The sequence below is a fragment of the Scyliorhinus canicula genome, chromosome 4, assembly GCF_902713615.1.
Source record: "Scyliorhinus canicula chromosome 4, sScyCan1.1, whole genome shotgun sequence".
NCBI lineage: Eukaryota > Metazoa > Chordata > Chondrichthyes > Carcharhiniformes > Scyliorhinidae > Scyliorhinus > Scyliorhinus canicula.
Genome location: NC_052149.1, coordinates 54,898,636 through 54,921,851, shown reverse-complemented (window position 1 = coordinate 54,921,851; position 23,216 = coordinate 54,898,636). Strand labels below are relative to the sequence as shown.

Sequence of the window (23,216 nt, the reverse complement as noted above, 5' to 3'; positions counted from 1 at the left end):
GGAACCGAAGGCACTGTTGCTATGTTTGCAGATGATACAAAGAAATGTCGAGGGACAGATAGTATTGAGGAAGCAGGTAGGCTGCAGAGGACTTGGACAGGCTAGGAGAGTGGGCAAAGAAGTGGGAGATGGAATACAATGTGGAAAAGTGTGAGGTCATGCATTTTGGAAAGAGGAATGGAGGCATAGTCTATTTTTTAAATGGGGAAATACTTCGGAAATCAGAAGCACAAATGGACTTGGGAGTCGTTATTCAAAATTCTCTTAAGATTAACGTGCAGGTTCAGTCGGCAGTTAGGAAGGCAAATGCAATGTTAGCATTCCTATCAAGAGGGCTAGAATACAAGAGCAAGGATGTACATCTGAGGTTATAAAAGACTCTGGTCAGACCCTATTTGGAGTATTGTGAACAGTTGTGGGCCCCATATCTGGTCTTGGAAAGGGTCCAGAGGAGGTTCACAAGAATGATCCCTGTAATGAAGAGCTTGTCGTATGAGGAACGGTTGAGGACTCTAATCTGTACTCGTTGGAGTTTAGAAAGATATGGGGGGATCTTATTTAAACTTACAGAATACTGCGAGGCCTGGATAGAGTGTATGTCTTATGGTCTTAGGCTCTTTCCTTCCTCATTCACTACATCATGTAAAACCTCATCCTCAGTGATTTAAATCTACATCTCAACTCTGCCTGCCACCTCTCTTCTGAATGTGCTGTTCCCCTGTGCTCTTAAAACATTTCCCTCCACAAATGTTCTCCTGACTCACATTCATTGTCATCTGCCAATCTTGCACCTTTCCAGTCCTCTGGATTTGGATCACTGACAAAGCAATCTCTGTCCAATTCCTCATTTCCCTTGCTACCTACATCAGCCTACTCTCCTTCATCTCCACTTTCTCCTACACTGTCCCTGGGGGTAAAAAACTCCAAATTTTTTGTATTATTACTTTTGTTTCTAATCTGAATTGCCTGGAACAATGACACTCCAATCACGCCTTCTGCAGCTGTTGACTTGAAAATCCATCCCTGCACTCATCTTTATGTCTCTCCCCCCCCCCCCCCCCCCCCCCCCCCCTCCCTCCCCAGCAAAACCTTCACATTTCCCATCCTGTTCATTTTCTCCAGTATAGGCCCACCTTTGCGCTCTCATATCCAAGAGGCGCAAACTGGTATACCATGGGATTACCTAGCGATCGCCTTATCTGGTTCATTACATCGTTTCTATCAGGATTTCGTTCTCTCTGGATTTCGTTCTCTCTGTCAAAATATACATGACTCTAAGTACATCCGGAAGGGCAAAGATAATCAGATTTATTTTCTCCACTACAAATTGCCTTTTGGCAATCCTCTCCCTGTGGTGCTAAATAGCATTGCACCATCCATGAAGCAAAAAAATAGGAAACTTGGGCCTGAAACAGAATATGATCATTCTTCAGTCACTTAGCTACAGAATTGGAATATTGCTGAAATGAGGGACATGTTGCTCAAGCTTTTTGTTTTGAAGTCATAAGGACAAATGCAAGAATGCCAAATCCAAATGATGATCACAATGTATGTTATATGAGTAAAAGGTTGGCAAATTGACTATAATTGATCAAAGCGCTGCTGTGGAAAAAGCAATGAGGACTATAGGCTCCCAAGTCCTCGGAAAATTCAAAGAAGATGCAAGGCTTGAACATATTCTTTTTGCTTGCAGAGAATGGGCCACTGTGCATGAACTTATGTTGCTTCTAGCAAGTGTAAATGAGCCATAAGCTATGTTGCATGCTTGACTGATTATCTTAAATTAGTTGTTTGGCAGCACACGACTTGAGTATTACTAAAAAGACTTGTTTTGGATTGACAGCAGAATCCTGTTAATGGAAAATATCAATCACGTAGCGGCTATCTAGTGGCAGCATGAAACGGCTTGCATAACCGGTTCTTCAAATTTTTTACATACCTCACCTTTCCAGGCTAATTTGAGGAAGACCAGGCACTTCTCAGATCCAAAGATGGCAGCCCTTGACCCATTTGCAGCTAACAATGATCTGATCAGGGTGGTCTTCATCACACAGTACAGCTTTGATGCCCTCTATTTCTGCATCAAGCTTTGAACTAACTTGGGGTTCTATTCACAATATTACTGATAAAGCCAATCTTACAGCACATGGAGCTATACAAATCCCAACCAATATATTGACTAGTAAAAGTAGACTTGTGGTGCACGGTAGTGGAAAACGCATTCGTGGATTTCTCAACTATCACATTGATAAGAGGAAGCGGGGGAGACTTCTCTGTTTCAAAAGTCACTTTGAGTACAGAATGGGCATATTAAAGTGTATACGGAATTCCTTACACATGGCTGTAGATTAAAAGAACGTGTACCTATTATTTATATACCATAAATGTGCACTGGGTAGGAGGTTAGGGCTCATTCTGTTATTAGCATATTTCATGTGGAAAGCGATTAAAATGTTTGTGAGTGCTGGACCTGCAGGGGAGTCTACTTGCCAACCAATCAGCACCCTTTTCTTTTGTCATATAAACTGTTGTGATCATTTGAAATTTTACATTCTTGTTTTTGTCCTGGTGAATACAAGACAAAAAACTTTGGTCTCCTTTTAGCAATGACCATTCTCATTCATTGAATCCTTTGCATTAGCAACATCTTTTTCATGTGGTAGAAAATGCAATTCACTGTGAAATAATAAAGGCAAAACAGAAGAGCTAAACTGCGGAATAATTTGGTGCAATAGGTACACACTGTGTTGGACAACATTGGTATTAAAATACTCATTACAGATTTCCGGTGCAGCGGCCTGCAACAGCCAGTCATACGTCAGGTGGCTCCCACGCAGGTCCCGGCACGTCGGGCTTTTTTGGGTCCTAAACTGACAGCCTGGCAGAGGAAGTGAAGGTTAATCGGGGGGTGTCGAGGCAGACGTTGAAGAGAGGCGGAGGACGGAAATCTCAGGCACCGAGCTCAATGAAAATCCCAGCAAAGATGGTGGGGCTGGGGAGGAGTGGGGGGCGGGGGGGGCGGAGAGAGAAGCCGTATCGATCACCCTCTATATGATGGCAGGGGTGAAAGAACTGGAGAAGTTTGGTGGGGAGATGGACGACTGATTTAAGAGGCATAGCCAGGAAATGAGCATGTCTTTTACAGCTATAATGGAGGATGCATTGGGCCCGATTAGGGAGCAGCTTAGCAAGACAGCTAAGGCGGTAGGTGAGCAGGCTGAGAAATTGAAGGCGTGAAGAAGGAGGCTTTGTTTCAGCAAGAGGACCGATTGTGTCGTTGGAAGTCGAAATGGTGCTTGCCGGCGACAGAAATAAGGGTCTCAAAGCAAAAATTAGATGACCTGACGAACAGGTCCAGGCGCATGAACCTGAGCTGGTGGGTCTGCCGGAGTGATTTAACGACTCAATGCCACCTGAATACTTCTCTGCAAAGTTTTCGCAGCTGATGAGTGGAGATGAGATGGACACACTGGAGCCTTGAGGCAGAAACCAAGACCAAATGAGCCAGCTCATGTTATGGATACAGGTGGACTGGTTGGTAGAAATAATTAGATAGGGGGCATATCCTCTGTTCTTATTCATGTTTATTCTCTTTTGTGGGTTCAGTAGTTGTCAGGACGGTGGGGGATTTTTTTCTTTTCATCCCCTTGCGTAGTTTTTTCTTCAATGTGGTTGTGGGTGAGAACCATGAGGATGGGGAGAGCCTGGGGGAGGAGCGAAGGAATTGGGATGATATAATGTTCATGAAGCAGTGTTGGCAGCGATACCAGATCAAGACACACACCAACTTATTATGGGTGGGGAAATCAGCTGTGTGCTAGATCCGACGGTAGACGGATCTCAGCCAAGGTCATTGGTGCCTGGGCGAAGGCATTACTTGTATTTATGTAGGAAATGGGGCGGGGGGGGCAGACCCTTGGAGTTTTCGTTTTTTTCCTCAGTACTTGTGTTCTCGAGGATTGACTACTTTGTCATGAGTCGGGCGCTGCTGGCAGGGGTGGTCATTTCTGATCATGCCCCACACCGAGTGGACCTGGAATTGGAGGTAGGCCGGGGATGTTGTAAGGGATGGTGGGTTAGATGTCGGGCTGCTAGCAGATCTGGGGTTGTGTAAGGATCTTTAGGGATGTCAAGGATTATATCTTGAACAATGATAATGGTGAGGTCTCACCCTCGATACAACAGGAGGTGTTGAAGATTGTAATCAGGGGAGAAATTGGTGGATGATGTCATAGAGGTGGATCGCAGATATGTGAGCAGTCTATCCCCAGAATTATTAGTGGATAGGAAAAAAGGTAAATGCAGTTCGATTTGATCTCCACAGATGCAGTTAAATGGATTTGATCTCCACAGGTGGGGCGGTGCATCAGTTGAGGCGAGCCAAAGGGACAATTGCTGAGTATGGAGAGAAGGCAAGTTGGCTCCTTCCATATCAACTGAGGAAACGGGAGGCTACGGGGGAGATTGTCCAGATTTGGGTTTGGTTTTGGCTCAGGAGAATGTGAATAGGGCATTTAGGTCCCTTTCCATGAGAAGTTATACAAATCCAAACCACCTCGGGATGGGTGTGGTGAAACCTCTGGGGGAGTTGGACTATCCCAAGTGGGGGAGGAGGTGCAGGGGGAACTAGATGCCCATTTGGGGTTGGAGATCAAGAAGGCGCTAAAGTTGATGCAGCCAGGGTAGGCAACGGGGCCCATTGGGTTTGGTGGAATTTTATTAAAAATTTGTAGATCAGCTGGGCCCGCTGTTGTTGGGGATGTTCAGGGATTCCCTTGAGAGAGGTGCCTTGCCACAGTCACTAGAGCAGACACAATTTCTCTGCTCCTGAAGAAGGACGAAGATCCCACAGACTGCAGGTCATATTGTCCAATCTCCCTGTTAAATGTGGACGTGAAGCTCCCCGCTAAGATGTTGGTGCTAAGACTGCAGCCCTGTCACCCGGAGGTGGCTGGAAAAAAACCAAACGAGATTTGTAAAGGGGCAGAGGTTGATGGCAAACGTGAGACTGTTGCTGAACATGGTTCTTACCCCAGGGAGAGGGTTCTATTCCGGAGATCATTATTTTGCTTGATGCGAAGAAGAGTTTGACTGGGTAGAGTGGGGCTACCTTTTCGTGATAGAGAAATTTGGGTCTGGACCAGACTTCGTAGCATGGGTGCCACTGTTGTATGCGGCCCCAATTGCTAGTGTGTGCACTAACAAAGTAACTTCTGAGCCCTTTCTTCTATACTGGGATACCTAGCAGGGATGTCCAATGCCCCCTTTTTTACTTGTCTTAGCAACAGAGCCACTAGCCATGGCACTAGAAGAAGAGTGGAGCATAAGGTCTCGCTACATGCCGACGATTTGCTATTATACGTTAGGCATCTGGAGGTGTCTGTGGGAAACATTATGGGGATCTTACAGCATTTTGGAATCTTTTCTGGTTATAAGCTAAATATAGAAAAGACCGCGTACTTTGTGGTTGGGGCACCAGGGTGGAGGGAGGCTTAGGGGGTTACCGTTGGTTAGCAGGAAATAATGTTTGGCATCTGGGCGTCCAGATAGCAAGGGACTGGGGGAAACTCTGGAGGTTGAACTATACAAATCTGATGGGGGAGGTCAAGGCAGGCCTGCAAAGATGGGATGGCTCCCATTATCCCTAACGGAGCCAAGTACAATTGATTAAGATGAATATCTTGCCGAGATTTTTACTTCTATTCCAGTGCCTCCAGTATTCCTGCTCAAGGCGTTTTTCAGAGAGATTAACCGGCTTGTGACTGGGTTTATTTGGGCGGGTAAGGTCCTGAGGTTCAGGAGGGTGGTGCTGCAAAGGAAGAGGCAAGCAGGGGGCTTGGCCTTGCCAAACTTTCAATATTATTATTATTAGGCGCTAATGCTGATAAGGTAGAGTGGTGCAGGATCTCGGAGGAGCTGTGGGTCCGGGTGGAGGCAGAGTCTGTGAGGAGGGCAAGCCTGGGGTTGTTGGTAACGTCTCCACTTTCGTTGGTGCCGAAGAAACACTCGACTAACCCGAGTTAGTCGAGTGGAAGGAGAAGGAGTTGGAAAAGGCAGGAGATTTATTTCTAGATGGTCGGTTTGCGAGCCTGTGGGAGCTTAAGGAGAAATATGTGATTACAGACACTGCCGGTTCAGGCATCTCCAGGTGCGTAGCTGGGTCAAAAAGTGCTTTCCTGCCCTTTCGGTGAAGCAGCCTTCTCAAGTTGATTTTGTCCTGCTCGGGGTCAGAGGTGGCCAGTATGGCAAGCATATTTCAGCAGATAGTGAGGGAAGAGACGGGCTCGGTTGAGGGAGTGAAGGCACAGTGGATAGAAAAGTTAGGGCAAATTGTGGAGGAGGAGGTTTGGAGCAATGCACTGAGGAGGGAAAACACAACCTCATCCCGTGCGAGGCTGAATCTTATTCAGCTAAAAGTAGTGTTTTGAGCACACCTCACAACGGATAGAATTAGTTTTTTTTCGATGGGGTGGAAGACAGATGTGGTCGGTGTTCACGGGGACCGGCACACGATTCACACATGTTCTGATCGTGCTCAAAGCTTGTGGGCTTCGGGAGATCCTTTTTTGATAACATGTCAGCAATCGTGCCCATTGGTTGCCGTTTTTGGGGTCTTGGATGTACTGGAGCTCCGGTCGGGGGAGGGGAAGACCTTTGGCCTTTGCCTCACTTTTGGAAGGGAGATGGATCTCCTCTTATACTGCAGGTTGACTACACTACCAAGTGCCTCGGCATGGCTGGATGATCTGAAGGAGTTTTCGCACCTCGAGAAGTTCATGTTCACCGCGAGAGGGCCGATGGAAGGGTTTTACCATAGGTAGCAGCCGTTGATAATGTACTTTAAGGAATTGGCCACTGTCAGCTGTTAGGGGGTTGAGACAGGGTGGGGGGAAAGATTTTTGTTTATATGTCTATATTGTTATGTGTAGGGGGGGTTATTACTGGTTTTGTGTTATTGTTTGGTTTTGGGCAAACTTTGTTTAAAAATTGTTAAAATTCTCAATAAAAATATTTCCCAAAAAAACATACTCATTGGTGACTTCTTTGATCCTGAAGATACCATGCCAAAAAGTTCACCATCGTCAACTCCAAACTCAGTAGCATCTTCAAAATCATCTCCCTCACTGTCACTGACCATGTGAACATCAGTACACTGCATAAAGAATTGAAAGCAATCATGTTAATAAGCTTCAGCATTGGACAAATGTAATCAAAACAATTATTAAAGCAATCTGTATTGAAAGAGCACTAATGAGGAAACACTTTTAAATATTTAACCAGCATCAAAAACGAGAGAAAACCATATAAACCATAGCTTTTGCATTTCCTTTATTGATTCTCTTTGTTAATCTTCAAATAATTCAATGCGACTGGATAAGAATGACCTGCCCTATTAAAATTCTGGCTCCACAATTTCATCTCATATCTCGTGGTTTTGCACCAACTGAAATTAGATAAACTGGCGTGCAATTTCATGATTTGTTTCTTTTTGCAATTCCCAACTTTTCTTGAGATCCATTTATGAAATATCAGATTTCCAAGACTAAATTTGAGTTTTCTTTTTTGAATAATTATCTCTAGAAGAAGTTCTACTTCTAACTACAGTGCTTCCACAACCCCTGTGCTCATTTCCTCTGTGAAAACTGAGACTATTTATTTATTATCTCTGCCATTCCCTCAGTTCATTGATATTCCTGAATCCAATAAGTGGCCTTAACCATACTTTTAATAGTAAGAAGTCTTACAACATTGGAAGACTTCTTACTGTGCTCACCCCAGTCCAACGCCAGCATCTCCACATCATATTTTTAATAGTCTTCTTCCTATTAATATGTCCAGAAAAGCCTTTTTATTGTCCTTGTTTTTTCCTGAAAACTTTACCACTCGTTCCATTAGGCTTTTTAACCTTGTGTGCAATTTCCCTGCATTGTTTACACTTGCTTTAATCATATTATGTTGCCTCCAGGTATTCAAAAATAAACTTTTCAAAGTTTAAAATACGCAATCCTTTTTTCCTTCCTGGAATGGAACTAACACAAGGAGAAAATATTAAACTTTCTGGTAATATGCAAACCATGCCTTGAATGATAGAAGAATACCCAGTTCACGCTTTTCCTGTTCATAAATACTCACTCTTGCTGGGATTAGATGGTAACTGCTCCCCTGCTACCTCACTAAAATCATAACTCTATTGGAGAGCACAAGCTGAGACTTAACAGCACACAGTTCAACTATGAAGGGTATCACAACTAGTATCACAGAAAACCTCATGCACTTCATCCAACATCCACAAACTTGTATATTTCAGTACGAATCACACAGAGACCATTCCCTAGCTGGCATCCAAGGAAAATTACTTGCTTTCAAGTACCTTCCAGTTCCTGTTGCTTTGGCTGCCTGAAGAGAACTGAAAATTGCTTCAGTAACCTGCTTGGTAGCTTACTCCATTTCCAAATGGAGAAATACCTAGCTAGTGGTATACATTTCTATTCAACAGAATAAAACTCTACACATTGAAATCATGCACGCAAATCAGTGCCGGAACACTTTAATAAATATGCATTCTAAACAATACAACGCCAATTGAAACTATTAAGTGATCAAGTCTATGAAAATTCTTATTCAAATTTTAAAATTTAAAATTGCAGAGATTCAAAAGAACATAAAAAGTTTGATTGTTGGTGAGTCAACCATTTAAAATAGTTACTGTCCATACTAAGATTAGAAGAATCTAGGCCAAAGTATTGTCGCCATACAAGATGCCTCATTTAGCTATTCAAATCTGAAAATGCATTTATTTGCATTATGTCAATCCAAAATATATGTTTAACAGTGTACATTTTTACTATGTAGCTAATTCTCTAAAACAAGTTTTATTATAGTTTGCCTGCTCATACAATCTGAAATTGAAAAAAGAAAAATTAACACCATGATCACGGAGTAAGGCGAGTGATTTTCATTCACATTTAAGCAGCAATAGAGCCAATATTTCAGTAACAGAATCCAAAACATGCTGATAATGTGAAGACAAAAAATCTATTCATTAATTATTCACAGAGTCATTTATAGATAGGCTGTTCACGTTAATTACATGCAACCACAGCAATAAAGCTGCAGTGGCTTATTTAAAAAAAGGTGAACCAAAAGCAGCCCAGAAAAAGGTACACATTTCTCATTTGCCTAAATAAGATTAGTTGGAAAACAATTACTTCAGAAATTTATGGAATGCGTACAGCCTTTACTGAACATGACTAATGGGAATATATGGCAACAATTTTTTACCTGATACTTTATCTAAATTTGTGTTTATTTGGGCGGCACCGTAGCACAGTGATTAGCACTGCTGCCTCACATTGCCAGGGACCCAGGTTCAATTCCGGCCTTGGGTGACTATCTGTGTGGAGTTTGCACTTTCTCCTCGTGGACTTCTTCTGGGTGCTCTAGTTTCCTCCCATGGCCCCAAGATGTTGCGGTTAGGTGGATTGCCACGATAAAATTGACCCTTGGTATCCAGGAATATACAGGTTAAGTGGGGTTACAGGGATAGGGCAGGGAGTAGGCCTAGGTAGGATGCTCTTTCAGAGGGTCGGTGCAGACTCAATGGGTTGAATGGCCTCCTTCTGCCATGTAGGGATTCTATGATTCTTCTAGTCTATGGTTTCTTCTCCTCCCCTGCTCTTACAAGAATCTATACTACCAGAATAATGAGAGAAAGTTGGGTTTCACTCCCCACTCTGTTCCATATATCAGCGTTTTCCTGTCCTAGCAGGTATCAAGAGCACACAACATGGTCTGACCATCTACAATTATTTTTTTTCCCAGTGGATATGGACGATAATAGATAAGACCACATTCATTGTCCTACGTAGCTACATCAGAAGCTTGTGGTACACTTTTGCTGTGAGGTGATGGAGCTGAACAGTGATGTTAGCTGGTGAATTCCAAGACTGATTTAGCAACAATAAGGGGACAGCATTATATGTTCAAGTTCAAAATGTGCTTGACCTGGAGTTTAACTTGTAGATGATGATGTTCACATGATCTTACTGCTCTTGTCTTAATTAGAAATCTAGATGGTCCCTTGAAAATAAACTTAGGTACTGCAGTGCATCTTGTGATGTGCACATATTGCAGTTGTAATACGTCAACCATACAGTGTGTGGACTTTGGTTCACTGCCAGAATTCTCAAGAAGCCTTGTTACATCCTCAGTTTATGAAATAAGGTTCAACAACGTAAATCCAGGCAAGCAGTGAGAATACCAGGTACAGTAGCGTAGTGGTTATTTACAGGACTAGAAATCTAGAGTACTGGATTAATGATACAGAGACATTAATTCAAATCCCACAATTCAATTCAGGAATGTACATTCAGAAAATTAAATTATTTGGAATAAAAAGCTGGTATCAGTAATAGTAATTGGACTTTAACCTGGTGTTGTAAGACTTCTTGCTGGGCTCACCCCAGTCCAACGCGGGCATCTCTACATCATCAGTAATAGTGACCATGTAACTAACCACTGAATTATCATTAAAAACCACTAGGTTGACGAATGTATTGCAGGGAAGGAAATCAGCTGTCCTTATCCAGTCTTGCCTATATTTGCCAGCCCCCCACCCCACTTGGGCCATCTGTTCCCTGTTCCTAGCTGCCCTTTGACACACTGCTCACCTTTGTTCTGCCAGTCACACATTCTAATCTCTTTATATGCCACTATCAACACCATTCTTAGCCTTAATCAACCCCCTTTACATTCCTTTTCTCTTTCTGTCCCCAACACTTTGCCAATCTCCATCTACCGCTGGCCTACTACCCAACCACATAGCTCCATGCCCACCCTCCACAACAGTATAAATCTGACCCTATTCTCAGTTCTCTCCAGCTTTGACAGAGTCATGCAGACTCGAAATGTTAGCTCTCTTCCCTCTCCACAGATGCTGACAGACCTCTTGAGATTGTCCAGTATTTTCAGTTTTTGAGGTCTAAATGTGACTCTAGATGAGCAGAAAATGTTTTTTTAATTTTATTCATTCATGGAATGTGGACAATACAGGCATTTACTGCTTATCCCTAACTACTCTTGAGAAGGTGGTGGTTAACTGCCCTCAGAAGTGGCCGGGAAAACGACTATGTTGTACCAAACTTCAAAAATGCATACCAAGAAAGACTTTGCTCTAGAAAAAAGAGCTGAATACAATAAAGGCCCAACCAAGCCAGTTGGTTCTGCAAAGTCCTCATGTGTGGGCAAAATTAAATGTGACAAGAAATGAGCATCACGGTGGCGCAGTGGTTAGCACCGCTGCCTCATGGCACCGAGGATCCGGGTTCAATTCCGGCTCTGGGTCACTGTCTGCGTGGAGTTTGCATATTCTCTCCGTGTCTGTGTGGGCCTCACCCCCACAACCCAAAGATGTGCAGGGTAGGTGAATTGGCCATGCTAAATTGCCTCTTAATTGGAAAAAAAGAATTGGGTACTCCAAATTTATTTTTAAAAAAGTAACAACGAAATAAAGAAATGTGAAGCGATAGATTTTGATAGGAAGGACAAAGAGAGTTAACTTAAAACTGAAGGGTCAGATTCTAAAAAGGGTGCAGGAAAGGCGAGACCTTGGGACATGCACAATTTGTGGAAGCTGGTAGGGCAGGTCGAGAAAATGGTTAAAAAGATTTATGGGGCCCTGGATTTTATAACTGGTGGTACAGGGTACAAAAATAAGAATGTTTTGATGAACCGTTATAAAACACTGGTGTGCCCACAACTAGAGTACTGTGCCCAATTCTGCACACCACACTTTAGGAAAGCTGTGAAGGCTTTGGAAAGGGTGAAAAATAGATTTACAAGAATGGTGCCACAGTTGTTGGACTTCGGTTAATAGGACAGATTGGCGAACCTGGAGTTGTTCTCCTGAGAGAAGGTCGAAAGGAGATTTGAGCGATGTTTTCAAATTTATGGGGCATCTGGGCAAAGTAGATAGTGAGAAACTCTTCCCATTGGCAGAAGGGTGGATGCCCAGAGGACACCGATATAAGGTGAATAGCAATAGAACCAATGGTGACACGAGGAGAAATGTTTTTAACGTAGTGAATGGTTAGGATCTGGAATGCACTGCCAGAGAGGATGGTGGAGGCAGATTCAATCGTCGCTTTCAAAAGGGAATTGGATAAGCACCTGAAGAGAAAGACTTTATGTGGCTACAGGGGGTGGGACCAGCTGAGTTGCTCTTTCAGAGAGTCGGCAGTAATACAACGGCCAAAATTGCCTCCTTTTGTGCTGTAACCATCCTAAGATGTTTTCATATAAAACCAACGTGTAGCAAATAAATCACTTCAAATTTTAACAAATTAAAAAGCAAAACTTTTGTTTTACCTCTTCAGAGTGTTCACGGGTTTGAGCAGGTGAAGGTCTTTTACTAACTGTTAGTCGATGGCAAGGATAATTGAGCCCAGCGGCAGCCAAAGCAACCTGCAAAAGGTTTGAGGCAGAGTAACAATAAAACATGTGATACAGATATCTCACAGACAGGTTAACACAAATTTACAGGATTTTCTAGCTCCATGTTTTGGTCATAAATAAATTACCCAAAAAGTTTTGAATGTCTAATATTTTGCTTTTAGTTTATGTGCAAAATCTTTACAAATCACTCATTAGGCCTCAGCTGGAGTACTGTGTACAACTTAGGACACTACACCAGGAAGGATGTGAAGTCCTTGTCGAGGGTACAAAAGGAGGTTCAGTAGCATGAGGTGGAGAAAATAACCTCAGAGCAGAGAAATTTAAGGGGAGACCTGAGGGAGGGAATAACAATTTTATGGGGTTTTGATAAGGCAAATTGAAAAACTTTCTCAAGAGTATGGATCAGAGGTCATTGATTTCAAATAATAAGCAAAAGAATGAGGGGGGGGAAGAATTAAGAGAATACTCGCAGAGAGTTGATAAGATTCGGAATCTCTGAAAGGGTAGTGGAAAAATGTTCTTTTGGAACTTTCAAAAAAGCAATGAGACATTGCACTTTGCCAAGTTATGGGGAAATATCTCAAGAGCGAGAATAAATACGAGTGCACTTTCAAAGAACCAGCACAGGCACAAGGGGCTGTGCTCCAAGATGCTATCTAACCTTCTAATTTTGTTTTAGTATGACAGATATCAATAGATGTAAAGCAAAATCTTCATTTACTTAAAGATTCAGCACCTACTTTGCTACAGCACATGACAGTATCAAATAAAGAAATTTTCTTCCAGTAACAAGAACTACAACGATGCCATTATATCCACCCTTAACTGTCGTGAAAGCAACATACCACCTTTACTGCAGCTGAAGATGCTTCGATAACACTACTGCACAAGAATTGTAAATTGCCAGCAAGGAGTGAGGAGAAAAATAGTATGAACTAGGTTTAAATAAGATAAATTAGTAGGTTTGCCCTATTTTCTTGTTTTATTGGGCCATTTAAAATCTGAAACTTCCAAACCATTACGAAATGTTAAAAAGCTCTCCAATATTGAACCGTAGCTTCTTTCTTTTCATACCTCTCACACTTGCCTTCTTTGTGAGAAGCCTCATCTCAATGAGATTTACAAAGCAGCAATCATACATGCAATGGCCACAGTAATTTATTGAGACACCTTTGCTTTCTTATCTTGCATTTCCTGATGACTTTCTTCCAGTCACCATTTACATCTTTGCCAGAAAAAGAGAGACATTTTTTGCAGAAGTTTGTTGTCTTGCACTCATCAGCACAATTCACAAAAATACCAATGTCAGGGGAAACAACAACTTTATACTGTATGAGAATAGTGTGCTGGTTGGATAGCAAGTGGACTCTGGTTGTTTGAGGGTTGTCAGGGAGAATTCACCAGTTGATGGTGACGGATAATGAACTGCCAATCTTTGTTTGAAATTTAAACCAGGCAGTTTGACTCTGATTGGGCACGGCATTTCTCTAAGGAATGAACCAGCAAATAAATGGCCGTCAGTGAAACAGGCGCAATGTTTGTACATGTTCTTTCTGTCTGTGAAAAAAAAGAGACCTCTGTATTAAAATATGTAGCTTCCAGTACATGCAAATGCGCCAGGCTGCGAGCCAGACTGACTATCTTAAATTGCTTGTGAGCATTTTTAGTGCAGCGAGGATTATTTATAAAGGTCATCCAATCACACCTCATGTTGGATACTGTTTTTAGAGTTTGAAAGCATGGATTGTTGGATACCATAAGGCATAGGAACAGAATTAGGCCATGGAGCAGACTACTCTGTCATTCAATCCTAGATGAGACATTTCTCATCCCCATTTCTCCTGCCTTCCCCATAACCCCTAATCCCCTTATTAATCAAGAATCTATCTATCTCTGTCTCAAAGACAGTCAATGATTTGACCTCCACAGCCTTCTGCGGCAATGAGTTCCTCAGATTCACCATCCTCGGTCTAAAGAAATTCCTCCTTATCTCTGTTCTTTAAATATTTGTATTAAATTTTGAATTTTTACACTGTACACAAAGAATTATTTTGGGATGAGACAGTAACACTTTACATGCTGTACCTTTTCATTCTCTCCCCCCCCCCCCCCCCCCAACTGTTTGGAAGAAGGCCTTGGGGATGAAGATCGGTATGGATCTGAACAGGCAGGGAAACCCGGGCAGCACATTTATCTTGATTTTCTGCAACCTCCCCATCAGGGAAAGCAGGAGTGCATCCCATCTCTGCAGGTCTTTTTTGACTTCCCTTGCCAGACTGGTCAGATTCGACCTGTGTATCCCTGTCCAGCCGTGGACTATATGGATTCCAGGTAGGAGAATTTATTTCAGGCTATTTAAATGCTAGACCCTCCGGCTCTGCCCCTCCCCCTCTTGGGTTCACCGGGAAAACTTTTGCCAGGTTGAGTTTGTAGCCCGAGAAGACTCGGAACTCTCCCAGAAGTTTTGTGATTTCATTCATGCCGCCTTGCAAGTCCGAGATGTAGAGGAGAAGATCACCCGCATAGAACGAGACTATTGTGTTCTCTGCCTCCTCTTCAGATTCCCTTCCAGCCTCTCATGTCTCGCAGGGCGATTGCCAGTGGCTCAATTGCCTAGGCGAACAGGAGCGTGGACAGTGCGCATCTCTGCCTGGCGCAAATGGAAGCATTCAGAGCTGGTGGTGTTAGTTCGAACTCTCACCTTGGGGCTGTTGTACAGGAGTTTCACCCATGAGGTGAACCGTGTCCCTAGCCCAACCCGCTCCAGTACCTCAATGAGGTATTTCCACTTGACTATTTCAAGGGAGACGATCCCCCCCCCCCTCCCGGGGTTGGTATCACATGCAGCTCACAATTAGCTGTCCACCCTTACCTATGCCTGTCTGGTCCTCTGCAACCACCTCTGGTACGCAGTTCTCCAGTCTCTTGGGACTTTTACGAGATTTTCACGTCCACATTGAGCAGCGAAATGGGTCTGTATGATCTGCATTCCGTTGGGTCTTTGCCTTTTTTGGTTATTAGCGATATGGTGGTCTGTGTTAGCGTTGGAGGCAGGGTGCCCCTCGCTAGCAAGTCTGCGAACATCTCCCACAGGTACACGGCGAGAGCCGGTGCAAATTCTTTGTAAATGTCTGCCGGGAACCCACCTTCCCGCCTGCATGGAGTTGATGCTCTCCATGATCTCTCCCAGTTCTATTGGTGCTTCCAGCTCCCCACGACTGGCATGTTCAATCCATCGAGGAACTGTTTCATCCAGGAGTCCGCGCCGGGGACTTGGAGGTGTACAGTCCCTAGTAGAAAGCCTCCAATGCTTCGCTGACCTTTTATGGTTCAGCTACCAGTCTACCTCTGCTGTCGTTCACCTGTGCTATTTCCCTCATGGCTGCCTGCTTTCTCAGCTGGTGAGCCAGCAGGCTGCTAGCCTTCTCTCTGTGTTCATAAAACGTCCCCCATACCTGGTGGAGTTGGTGCACTGCCGTCCTGGTGGATAGCAGGTTAAAGTCGATTTGTAGCTCTTTCCTCTCCGTCAGAAACTCTACATTCGGGGCCTAGGAGTATCTATCTCCTGTCGACCTCCAGGATGGAGTTGATCAGTTGTTGTCTAGCCGCCCTCTCTTTCCCATCTCTATGAGCCTTCAGTGCCTCCCAAAACGTGGTAGGTGAGACTTCCCCTTCCGGTTGTTACTAACGTACTTGCCTATGGCCTGTGATTTTCTGGCAGAAGACCTTATCGGCCAAGAAGGTCGTGTCCAACCTTGTTTTGGGGTGTTGGGCATGGCCTGTCTCCAACCTAACATCATGTAATGTGGAGCATAGACTAAGATTATGATCGCCAAGTATTCCACTCCGACTATTTCTGGAAGCACCGATTTCTCCACCACAATGAAGTCGATGCAGGTGTAGACTTTATGCACTGGTGAGAAGAACGGAAATTCCCTCTTACCTGGGTGCAGGAACCGCCATGGGTCTACTGCCCCTATCTGCTCCATGAACATTCCCAGTTTCTTAGCCATAGAACATACAGTGCAGAAGGAGGCAATTCGGCCCATCGAGTCTGCACCGACCCACCTAAGCCCTCACTTCCACCCTATCTCCTTAACCCAATAACAACTCCCAACCTTTTTGGTCACTAAGGGCAATTTATCATGGGCAATCCACCTAACCTGCACGTCTTTGAACTGTGGGAGGAAACCGGAGCACCTGGAGGAAACCCACGCAGACACGGGCAGAACATGCAGACTCCACACAGATAGTGACCCAGCAGGGAATCGAACTTGGGACCCTGGCGCTGTGAAGCCACAGTGCTATCCACTTTTGCTGCCGTGCCACGTCTGTCGTTTTCCTCGTTTGGGGTTTGATCTGTCCATCAGTGGGTTAAAGTCCCCCCAACCCCATGCTCAATTCGGTGTGTATCTATGTCGGAGATTTCCACCATGGTCTTTTTTACAAATTCTGTGTCGTCCCAGTTGGGCGCGCACACATTTACCAGGACTACCGGTGCCCTGTCCAGGAAACTGCTGACCATGACGTGTCCCCCCCCCCCCCCCCCGGTCCGTAACCATCATTGTCATCTTGCTTATCAGAATAGCTACCCCCATTGCGCTTGCCCCATAGCAGGAATGGTAAGTCTGTCCTGCGCACCCTTTTCTTACCTGCAATTAGTCCTTCTCCCTCAGGTGCCTCTCCTGGTGGAAGACTATGTCGGCTTTCATACTTTTCAGGTGGGCGAAGACTCTGGATCTTTTCACTGGGCCGTTAAGTCTCCTCAAGTTACAGGTAATAATCCTGGTGGTGAGGTTTCTGTCCCACACTTCCTACGGGATCAACCATGCGTATCTGGTGGATATGCCCCTGTACTCCGGTCTTTCCCTTTGTTAGGGGGCCATCCAAAATGGCCGCGGTCACTATTCTCACCACGACGCCGCACCCCTGTGCTCCAGGGTTTCCCTTTGACCAGGATCCACCCAACATGGCGGCCAACTATGTGCATGCCATGTGGATGAGTCCGTGCACTCGGGTTTCTTTTTGTTCAAGGATCCTCCAAAGTGACTGCTTGCGGTTCCATCTTGTTCCATCAACCCAAATCTGACCTGCTGACGTCAGTCTAGAACCCTTCCCATCCTTATTATGTTCCCCCCGTGGTCCCAATTCCCTCCTCCATCCCCCTTCTGCCACCCCCCTTTCCTATTTGAAGCCCTACGTACTCTCCCCCCCCCCCCCACCACAAGTGTGGTGGCCCCCCTCCCAGGGTTGCTCTGACCCCCTCCTATACCCGTTCTTTTTCTGTCCTCGGTCTCTCTTCACCCTCTCCAGCGTTCCGCTGGCCTCACCCCTTTTCTTCCCATGAGCTAGTGCTCCTGCTCATAGCGAGGCAGTCCCGTCCCTCACAAAAATTGTCTATGTCCATCACTTTATTTTTTTTCTCCATTCGTGTTCCTCACCGCAGCCATGTTTGCCTTTTGTCCAGGCCATTCGCGCACATGAACTCGTCAGCCTCTGCCGGGGTGGTGAAATAATGTTCTTTATCCTGGAATGTCACCCAGAGTCTGGTTGGGAATAGCATCCTGAATTTTATACCGTTCTTGTACAGATCTAACTTTGCGTGGTGGAACTCGGCCCTTCATTTGCCAGGTCCGCCCCACTGTCCTGATACACCCTTATTCTGTGTCCTTCCCAACTGCTCGCTTTGGTCTGCTGTGCCCAGTGCAGTATCCTCCCCCGATCCTGATACCGATGCAGCTTGACGATTATCGCCCTCGGCTGTTCCCCGGCCTTGGGCTTTGGTCGGAGTGAACCGTATGCCCCGTCGATCTCCAGTGGTTTGGGGAAACTGTTTCCTCCAATCAAGTTGTCCAGCATTTGGGCCACATAGTCAGTCAGGTCTCTGTCCTCGATCCCCTCTGGCAGGCCCACTATTTGTATATTCTTTCGCCTGGATCGGTTCTCTTGGTCCTCAACCTTCCCCTCCAGGCTCCCTTGGGTCACCACTGACCTCCCAACCTCTTTATCTCGACCACCAGGGCAACGATCCAGTCGCTCCGCTCAGTCAATTCCTTTTCAAGCTCTTGGATTGTTCTTCCCTGAGCCTCCAGCTTCTTTGCCATCCCGTCTGTATGGCAGCCAGCGACTCCGCCACTGCCACCCTGAATGCTCCCTGGATCTCCACCTTTATCTCATCCTTCATTGTGGACAACTCCTTAGTCAGGAATATCTTCCATCCCTCTCCACGTGGGGGGGGGTTGTCGGTCTCCCTCTCTTGTGGGTGGTCGGGGACCCCTCACCTCGTGGGTCTGCCGACTCGCTCGCTCGCTGCTCTTGCCGTTTTCCACCATTTCTGGCTTCCCAGCAGCCTCTCGAGCTACTGTTTGCTGGCATTCTACTCTACTACTTTTCCTTTTTAATTGAGGAGCTGAATGAGTCCGAGTTTTCGGGGCTAAGGCTGGTTTAGCTCAGTGGGCTATACAGCTGGTTCGTGATGCAGAACAAGGCCAGCAGTGCGGGTTCAATTCCCATACCAGCTGAGAATTCTGAATTCTCCCTCCGTGTACCCGAGCAGACTACGCAACACATCCTCGTGACCAGAAGTCAAAATCCTTATCTCTGTTTTAAAGGATTGTCCCTTCAGTCTGAGGCTGTGCCCTCGGGTTCCAGTTTCTCCTAATAGTGGGAACATCCTCTCCACGTTCATTCTATTCTGTAAGTTTCAATGAGATCCCCGCCTCATACTTCTAAACTCCACCGTGTACAGACCTAGAGACCTCAACCGATCCCCATATGACAAGTCCTTCACTCTGGGGATCATTCTTGGAACCTCCTCTGGACCCCTTCCAAGACCAGCACATCCTTCCTTGGATACGGTGCCTAAAACCCCTCACAATATTTCAAATGGGGTCTGGCCAGAGTCTTATACACCCTCAACAGTACATCCCTCTTGCAATCTAGCCCTTGTAATCTAGCCCTCTCAACATGAAGCTACCATTGCATTTGCCTTTCTAACTGCCAACTGAACTTCCATGTTAACTTTAAGAGAATCCTGAACTAGGACTCCTAAAGTCCCTCTGTGCTTCTGATTTCCGAAGCTTTTTACCATTTAGAAAATAACTATGCCTCTATTCTTCCTACAAAAGTGCATAACCTCACACTTTTCATGCATTCTATCTGCCACTTCTTTACCCACTGGGCTAGCTCTTGGAATATAGTGTTCAATTTTGATCGTCACACTACCAGAAGGATGTAGTGGCTTTGAAGAGGGTACAGAAGAGGTTTACTAGGATTTTGCCTGGTATGGAAGGCATCAGCTATGAGGAGAGGTTGGACAAACTTGGTTTGTTCTCACTGGAACAACAGAGGTTGAGCGGCGACCTGATCGAAGTGCACAAAATTATGAGGGGTATGGACAGTGTGGATAGTGAAAAGCTTTTTCCCCCAAGGTGGAGGAGTCAATTAAAGGGATGGAGGTTTAAGGTGCGAAGGGCAAAGTTTAGAGGAGATGTGCGAGGGAAGCCTTTTTACACAGAGGGTAGTGGGTGCCTGGAACCCGCTGCCGGAGGTGGTGGAAGCAGGTACGACAGTGATATTTAAGGGGCGTCTTGACAAATACATGAATAGGTTGGGAATAAAGGGATACGGCCCCCGGCCTGTTCCTGTGCTGTACGTTCCTTTCTTCTCCTAGCCTGTCCAGGTCCTTCTGTAGCCTCTCTGCTTCCTCAACACTACATGTCTCCCTACATATCTTTGTATCATCTGCAACTCAGCAACATTGTCGTCAGTTCCTTCTTCCATATCTACACCTTGCCTGTTGTGAACAGTGGATGGGATGTGCTGTTTGATATGATCCACCAGTCTTTGGGAGATACGGCTTACATAGCTAGCATTACATTGGCACTAAAATTCATATACCACATTAATCATTTGTATGATAAGCAGAATGCCATTTTGGCTTGATGCAGCATCCCGTTAGTGGCAAATTATACTAGTGTTGCTGCTGCATATTAGCAGCATGAAACAGTGAGCTTTACCTGTTGCTCAAATATTTGAGATACCTTGCCCTTCCAGGGTAATCTGAAATAGAGTGGGCACTTTTCACTTTGCTGTTTACAACAAAGAGGTACAGACCATACCCAATGAGACCGTGCTTATAAAACGCAAAATGCAGTGTCCAATATTAGATGTGATTCTGCGACTAGATAACATTTGCGAAATAATCCTTTTAAGAATTACACTGACAACCAATTTAAGAGTTGGGCTCACAACATGAAATGAAAAAATGAAAATTGGTTATTGTCACGAGTAGGCTTCAATGAAGTTACTGTAAAAAGCCCCTAGTCGCCACATTCCGGCACCTGTCCGGGGATGCTGGTACGGGAATCGAACCGTGCTGCTGGCCTGCTTGGTCTGCTTTAAAAGCCAGCGATTTAGCCTGGTGAGCTAACCTGGTGAGCACCAAATGGTGCATTTGCATGTGCTGGAAACTACATATATTAATGTACAAGGCCCTGTTCTTTGCAGACAGAAAGAGCTTGTACATTCATCAGCTGCAGCTAAACAAGTGGCAGCCATTTGCTGGTTCATTCCTCAGGGCAATGTCTTGACGAGAGTAAACCTGTCTTGTTTTAATTTCAAACAGTGTATGGCAGTAATTGTCAGTCATCATTAACTGGTGCATTTCCACGGCAACACCTCTGCCAGAGTCTGCTTGCCAACCAATCAGTATAAATTCGTTTCCCTGACATTGGTATTCTTGCGAATTCTTCTAATTAGCGAAAAGCTTTGACAAAAAATGTCTCTTATTTCAGCAATGTTAAAGTTCTGTACTACCAAAGGACTACTTACATTTTTCTTGGATTTGTCTTTCTTCCGCCCTGTTGATCATATAAATCCCTCAGTTTCCTCCCCAATCCCAGGATCACAATTCTTGACCTGGCCATTGAGGCGCATTTCAACGCACTCAAACACTATTTCAGCAATTTGCTTTTCATTCTCTGTTTGCATTTTTGAAAATAAACATGCTTTGTGTTGGAAATTTTTATCACTAATTCCAAATTTTAAGCTGCTTTTCCAACAATTGCCAGGCCATTCCTGAATTTTATTTTCATAGACTTAAGTGTCAAACCTTATTTCTGAAGTTTTGAATACATACAAGTCCATACATCTCTGCATAAAAAGAAATTGGAGACCTCCATGCACAGCCAAATTTTGCATACTTTAGATGTCTTTTTTCTGTGTAATACCTCAGCTTGGATACGATGGGGTAAACTTTGGCATCAAGGCACAAACTTGTGGGTTCAAGTTCTACTCCAGGTCTGGAGCACAAAAATCTAGACTGACGCTCAAGTGCAGTACTGAGAAAATACTGTACTGTTGGAGGTGCCATCTTTCGGATGCCAGGTTCAACCAAGACCCTTTTTGCCTTCTCAGGTTAAAGACCCAATGACAATATTTCGAAGAAAAACAGGGAAGTTGTTGTCAGCATTCTAGCCAATATTTATTCCTCAAACAACATCACAAAAACTGATAATCTGGTCATTATCACATTACTATTTGAGAGAGTTCGCTGTGAGCATTGGCTGCTGTGTTTCCAAAATGACAGCAGTTACTCTCTCTTTCTTCAGATACTGTGCCTGAAGAGAGCATTGGCAACCCTGGACCATTGTAGACCATGAACGCCCATGTGGTTAGTCCATGGTTTTGCTTGACAAGGTATTGTATTGGTTTGGCAAAGAACAGTGACTACTCATTGGCTGAAAAGTCCTTTAGGGAGTCCTGAAGTCATGATAGGCCCTATATGATCGCACGTCTTTCTTTTTATCTTACAATTTTTTTTACAACTAAAGTGTATTTCTATACAATTCTATACAAGACTCATCTATTTATTAACACTTGTATTCAACCCTTTCTAGCTCATCACTCCTGCTACATTTTAGAGTTCCCAACGACTCTACAGTTGCACTAAACTACTTGACATTGCTGCCCAGATGACAGCTGTTACGGTCTGAATTGATGTTTCAATTGAACAGGAATATTCCAGAATCAAACCCTAGCTCAAAAGATTGTGGGTGGAATTCTCCGTAGCCCGACTCCGAAATCGGGAACAGCGATCGGGCGGAGAATGACTTCTGACGGCCGAATCGGGGCAGGTGCCGGTTTGCAGCTGTTCGCGAGGCTCTGCCGCCTCTAAATCGGCATCATTGCGACGTGCGCAGCCACAATGCCATTGGTGCGTCATCAGTCAGCCCACCCACAGTGTTCCGCCTCCGATGGCCCGAGTTCTTTCCATTAGCAATTTGCATTCCAAAATCAAGTCCAGGGCCAGGATATTCCCCTACCCGGCGGGGCGGGGCGAGGGGTCCCGGCGTGATGGAGTGGCGTGAACCACTCCGGCGTTGGGCCGACCCAAAGGTGCGGAAGTCTCCGCACCTTTAGGGGCCAAGCCCTCACATTGAGGGGCTAGGCCCGCACCGGAGTGGTTGGCGCTCCGCCGGCTGGCGTGGACGGCCTTTGGCGCCACGCCAGCCGGAGCCGCTAGGACTTCGTCGGCCGGCGTAATTCCGCGCATGCGCCGGAGCGTCAGCGACTGCTGACATCATCCCCGCGCATGCGCATGGGAGGGGGTCACTTCCGCCTCTGCCATAGTGAAGACCATGGCGAAGGCGGAAGGAAAAGAGTGCCCCCACGGCACAGGCCCGATCGCGGGCCAGGCCACCGTGGGGGCACCCCCCCCCCCCACCCCCCAGGGCCAGATCGCCCCGCGCCCGGAGTCCGCC

At 45.2% G+C, this 23,216-nt stretch overlaps 1 protein-coding gene across 1 annotated transcript in view; it reads right to left on the bottom strand.

Annotated features, from left to right (window-relative positions):
• Positions 1 to 23,216, bottom strand: part of faf1 (Fas (TNFRSF6) associated factor 1) — a 490,861-nt gene that overhangs the window by 254,860 nt on the left and 212,785 nt on the right. The window contains exons 9-10 of the mRNA XM_038794284.1: positions 12,367 to 12,462; positions 7,030 to 7,153 (exon numbers count right to left, since the gene is read on the bottom strand). Coding sequence (XP_038650212.1) covers positions 7,030 to 7,153; positions 12,367 to 12,462 — 220 coding nt within the window. The remainder of the gene's footprint in view (positions 1 to 7,029; positions 7,154 to 12,366; positions 12,463 to 23,216) is intronic.